Genomic DNA, 6,017 nt, shown 5'->3' with positions numbered 1-6,017 from the left:
TTTTTTTCTCTCTATGCCTTTCTCTGTACATTTTCTTCATCCCTCTCTCCCTTCCTCTCACCCTCCTTTCCTCTTTCTCATTCTCCCTCTCTCTACCTGCTCCCCTGTTTCACAGGTTCCTGCCTCTCTCTGACTCTTCCTCTCTCTTGCTCCTTATCTTTCAGTTTGTCCCCCACTCTCTTCTTATGACTGTGACAGCACACTTCCCCAGCTCTCCCTCACCACCTGTCATGCTCTCCACTTCCCTCTCTTTCCTTCTCTTGTTCTCTTCCCCTACCCTCATCTTTCACTCTCTTACTCATTCTATGCCATACTTCCTCTCTACAAGTCTCTGTCTCTTTCTTTTTTCCCCTTCCTTCTCTCTTTTCCTTTCTCTTTTCCTCTTTCCCTCTCTCCACCCATCTTTTCCTATCTGCCTCTTTTTTCCATTTTCACTCTTTACTTCCTTTTCCTCCACTCTTTCTGCCTCATTCATGCTTCATACTTCCTCTCTCTTCCAACTGCTTCCTTTCTTTCTCAATCTCTCCATCTCTCCTTTTCTTCATTGTCTCTTTTCCTTTCTCTTTCTTCTTTCTCCCTCTTGCTTTCCCTTTCTTCCTCCATCTCCACTCCCCCACTACTTCCCTTATTCTTTATCTCCCTCTATTATTGCTCTGTTCTTCCTCTCTCCTTAATTCCCTTATTCTGTCTCCTTTCCTCACTTTCTCTCCCTCCTTTACACTAACACCTTTACTCCCTCAATCATCCTCTCTCCTTCTGCCTCCCTCTCTGCCTCCCAATCTCCCCCTCCTTCTTCTATCTTTTCTCTCCTTACTTCCTTCACTTTGTCTCTCTTCTTCCTTCCCTTCCTCTCTCTCTGCTTCTTTCATTGCCTCACTCTTTCTATTATTCCCATCCTGCTGACTTCCTGCATGACTTATTTTCTCCATCCTTCTTCCCTCCCTCTTTCTCTTTGTTTCTGTAATTCTCTCTTCATCATCCCTTACGTTCTTCACTCTCCCTTCTTTACTCCTCCCTCCATCCTTTTGTTCCCTTACTCTCTCTCCTCCTCCTCCCTCTTTCCATCTCCCTGCCTGCTTCCCTCACTTACTCCTCTCTCCAACTTCACTCCCTCCATCTCCCCCAGTCTCCCTTTCTTTACTTCACTCTCCACTTTCTCCATCCCTCACTTTCTTTCTCCCTCTTCCTTTCTCTCTACATCTTTCTCCTTCTATACCTTTCATTTCCTCTTTAACTTTCCATCTCATACTTCCCTCATCAGTCCCTCTTTCTACCTGTCTCTCCCTCCTTCTTTCCCTTCTTTGTCTGTCTCCATAATTTCTCCTCTCTTCCACCCACTTTCTGTCTTACATTTTTTCCTTCCCTTCCACCTTCTCTCTCTCTGTGTGTATATATATATGTGTGTGTGTGTGTGTGTGTATGTGTGTGTGTGCGTGTGTATAGGGATCTCTCTCTCTCTCTCTCTCTCTCTCTCTCTATATATATATATATAATATATATATATATCCCTATTTCTCCTCTGTAATCCTCTCTTATTCTCCCTCCCTCTCTCCCCCTCTCTTTCTCCTGTAGCATTTCCTTTCTTCTCTTCTCCCTGTTTCTTTTCCCTTCTTTCTCCCTCTGTTGGCCTCTCTCTCTCTCCACACACATACACACACACACACTCGTGCATGCACACACATGCACAAACACACTCACAGGGACACACAGGATGAATGCACACAGAGTGTTAGGAACTGGACTCAGGTTATCTGCCAGAAAAGTATGTGTTCCTAAGCTACAGGCTCCATCTCTTTGGCCACAGCACCTTTTAGTATTTTAAAAATACTTTCAGTATTTTAAAAATACTTTCAGTATTTTAAAAATACTTTCAGTATTTTAAAAACACTTTCTCTGTGGCTCACAATCAGTTCTGTGGGTTTTGACACTCATTTCTGAACTCTGTAGGCAACTGTACTAATGGACACAGACACACTCACATACAGACATAAATTTAAAAGTAAGTAAAGATTTTTAAATGTAAGGATTTGTACTAATTTTACTATCAGAATTCAATACTCATGTGAATGAAAAACTTGTCCTTATTTTACTCGCTGCATTCAACTACTGAGCACCTAATAAATGACAGTGTGACGTTTATAAACATTACCTGTTCATACCTGTATTGTGCTTTATTTTCAGTGCCCAAGATCCGTGTCCAAAGCCAAAGAGCTCCTGAATGCAGCACAGGCAAACCAATGCCAATACAAAAACCTCAAAACGTTAAACTTGATGTGTCTTTAAAATGTAAATCAAACCTTTAGAAATGCTGTCTAGATGGAAATAGTATTCATCAGCGAGGTAGATGATATCTTTCTTCACATGGGAAACACAAGCAGATAAAAATTGGATCTTGCAGTCTGGTTCTCTAGGCCCATCGTCTTCTAAGACAACACAAACCTACAAGATAAGGAAGCAGGTAGAAAAACATGATCAAAAATAAAAATGGAATCCTGTGTGTGTAAAACACTGCCTGTGGAAGGGGTTAGATAGTAAGGGCTCTGATGGAAGCAAAGCTTCCAGATTAAAGTCATCCTCCTTGGTTGCAGGACAGTTTGGCTCACCAGGGATTCTTTCTCTGTTGGGGTCTTTCCAGCTGTCAGTATCAATTCCATTGCCATTTCTCAAAAACTGGCCTTTCCTTGGGGAGTGAAGTACCAGGCACCTTGTCCACCACCATACATCCCTGGGTTGATGATCCACTGCACCACAGAACTATCTGTGCCAGGATGTCAAGTAACCTCACAGTCATGGTGCCGAATGAGCCTACCCACAAACCTCATGTCCAGGCCACATTACCACAATCCCCCTCACTTAACACCACAAGGAATTCAGACAGATTCAGAATGTTTGTGAGACAGTGGAGACTACCTTTCTATACAACAGAGGTGTAAGGGATTCTCCACCTTGTGGAAAGGGACAGAGTGAGATACAGACCCTCATTCTGACTATATACACACATTGAATCCAGTCTTGACAAATGTTCAGATGTGACTAAACTGTGATGAGAAACTCGATTTAATACAGGGGTGAGTTAGGAATTAGTGTAAAGACCCTGTGTATTCTTACCGGACACACAGACCAGAAGATCTGCATATAGCACATCAGCACTGAATACCGAAAAGGTCAAAAGGCAGTGATGTGACAATGACCCATGAAGCCTAAGCCTTCATATATTACCTTTCATAAAAGAGTCCCAATTTTGCTTGCTACATGAATAGCTGTGATGCCCATGATCAATGGATGTCAGAAAATAAAAATGGATGCTTTCTCCTGAACACTTCCACTAGCTCCTGAGAGAATTCTTGGTCTTCTTTCTCCTTTTCCCTTTGCAAGGCTTTAGATGCTCAGAGCCCATAGAGATCCCAGGAAACAGGCAGCATAGTTAAGGGAAATTTTCACCAAATATCTGCTCTGGGGCATACTTTCACTAAACTTATAAACCATGAAAGTCATTAGATCTTGCACCAGAAATGGGAGAATCCAGGGGGTTGTAAGTGGTAGCTCAGTGAATGTTTCTGAAAGATTAACAGACACAACATTTCAGACAGCCTTTGCACTTTTGTTGAATGTATCCTTGAAAAAACAGACTTTTACCTGACAAAAGGCAGACAAGCTGCAAGTTGGTGTTGTGTTTAAGTGAATCCTGCTGTTTGGACACTGGGACAACACAAGGTTTTACATTGTAATACATGGAATTTAGGATTTGGTATGGTGGCACATAAACCATGCTCAAAAGACTGGGGTTGGAGGAGGCTCTCCACCTAGGAGATTTCACCCCCACCTGGTGCACATTCTCTCTCTGTCTCTCTCTCTCTCTCTTTCTCACTCTCTCTCGCACACACACACTCACTCAAAACAAGCAAAGAAGAACCTACAGCTAGAAGGGAGCAGGAATTTGCATTTCATGACTTCCACTATGAGTACTACAGACAGGTTACTTTGAACGGGGATAGCAAAGTTAAAAGCCCAAGGAAAAGAGTCTTCCCAAACCTATGCAAAGCTCACTTCGGTGGCTTTCAGTTCATGTGATAGTGGGTCTTCCTCTACAAATGCGACGACTTTATCTCCAGCTTGCAGAAGCATAGGGTCAATGAAATCATCTGTGCTGAAGAAGATGCATTCTTCGATCCAAACATAATCATGCCCACAGCTCGTCACAATGCCCTTCATAATCTTAGTGTTTGGTTCACCTGTGAAATGGGGACACCACAGGTGCCATGAATTAATTTCAAGAGCAAATACTGACACTTCAAAGAATCCTCTCCCAAGATGACATGTTACAAACATGTCCTCCTGCAAACAGAAAACTGATTTAAGGAGCAAATGGTGAGAGCTGGAAGCAGGATGTGGATCTCTGAAAAATTTTGAAGGCAGAATGTCCATGTTCAAGTTTTGGCTTTGCTATGCTCTGCCCAGGATGACCATGGTTAAGAGCATGAGCCAGGGCCCAGATAGCCTTGGTGATAAACACATGTCCTTCCCTCATGTGTAACCCCAAGTACATTTCTTGATCTCTCTGACCATTTTTGCAACCAATGCCTCCTCATTTCTGTCAGAAACTTTAACTGGTACATGCATGTTAACCCCTTCCAAATGTGTCTTGTGCACCTTAGAGGTCAAATGATATTGCTATAACTGTGTCTGTGGGTGGACTTTCTTTGGGGCACCTCAATCACTAAATCTGTCAATAAGTCACCACAGTGAGAGACAGCATGCAGATATTTAAGCAGCTCATCAGAGAGAGGCCTGTAGCCACAGCTCTGTAATCCTGCTACCTGGGAGAGTGACAGAGCAGGATCAAAAGCTCAAGGCCTTCCTAAGCTGCAGATCAAGCACAAGGCCATCCTGGGCAGCAGAGTGAGGAAAGGATGGGAGTGAAGCTCACTTGTCCAGTGGTTGTCCAGCATGAAGAAGACCCTAGTTTTCATCTCAAACACTACAACCAGATAATTCATGAAGTGAATCTGGACTCTTGAGGCCAAGGCACACTGTGGGCCTAGACAGGCCTAGGACTAATTCACTATGCAGTTCAGGTTGGCATCAAATTTGTGATCCTCCTGCTTCACACCCAGATGGACTGGTAGGACTGGTATGGAGAGACTAGGGCTTCTCTTGAATGACTGCTCATGAATATAACACACATGTTAGGCATGTGGGAAACTTTAACTGGTACATACATGTTAACCCCTTCCAAATGTGAGTGTCTTGTACACCTTAGAGGTCAAATGATATTGCTATAACTTTGTCTGTGTGTGGACTTTCTTTAGGGCACCTCAATCACTGTAAATCTGCTAATAAGTCACCACAGTGAGAGACAACATGCAGAGTTTTAAATGGCTCATCAAAGACAGTCCTGTGGCCACAGCTCTGTAATTACGACACTGAGTGCCTGAAGAGGAGTACCTTCCAGTTGTTCCCGGTCTCTTTCGACAGATTCAATCATCCACTGAAAGAAGTACAATTCTCTACGCAACATCATGAGGAAACGCCTGAAACCGCAGTCAAAGAAGCAGCAGCGGCAGTAGCAGCATGAAGACCTGGATATCATGACTCCCATTGTGCCACTTCCTGACTTTCTCACTCCTGGGAAATGATACCTGATGCCTACTGGGCAGCCCTAGGGACAGCCACCCCAGTAGCTCAGCAGGAATCCCTTCCGCAGACTTCTGGACAGACTGGTAACCAGTGGGCATTGTTCTACCCACCAACCAATGAGCGCGCTGCACGTGCTCAGGATACTCCTCTGGCCAATGGCAGGCGCTGGGAGGAGAAACAAAGATCGCCTAGTGCATTATGCTCCTTGCATGGAAAGAACATGGAATGGTTCACCCTGTGAACCCTGGGGTGTTGTCCTAATCATTGAAAAGAGACAGTTGCAGTGTTCCCTAGGAGGACTAGAGCTGTGACTTAGGTACTGTGGCAGAAATGTGTCCCTGTGTGTAAAACAACATCCACTATGCATTCAGCATAAAGGC

The 6,017-nt window shown here is 43.9% G+C and overlaps 1 protein-coding gene across 1 annotated transcript in view; it reads right to left on the bottom strand.

The window, feature by feature from the left end:
• The window catches only part of LOC129676901 (cancer/testis antigen 55-like), a 7,622-nt gene extending 2,023 nt beyond the window's left edge, over positions 1–5,599 (bottom strand). The window contains exons 1-3 of the mRNA XM_055607417.1: positions 5,446–5,599; positions 4,048–4,232; positions 2,298–2,439 (exon numbers count right to left, since the gene is read on the bottom strand). Of these exons, the coding sequence (XP_055463392.1) occupies positions 2,298–2,439; positions 4,048–4,232; positions 5,446–5,599 (481 nt within the window). The remainder of the gene's footprint in view (positions 1–2,297; positions 2,440–4,047; positions 4,233–5,445) is intronic.
• Between the last annotated feature and the right edge of the window lie 418 nt (positions 5,600–6,017).

The sequence above is a fragment of the Psammomys obesus genome, unplaced genomic scaffold (genome assembly GCF_907164565.1).
Source record: "Psammomys obesus unplaced genomic scaffold, mPsaObe1.curated_primary_1811, whole genome shotgun sequence".
In the NCBI taxonomy this organism is placed as follows: domain Eukaryota; kingdom Metazoa; phylum Chordata; class Mammalia; order Rodentia; family Muridae; genus Psammomys; species Psammomys obesus.
The sequence above is the reverse complement of the archived record's forward strand: the minus strand, read 5'-3'. Positions and strand labels throughout refer to the sequence as shown.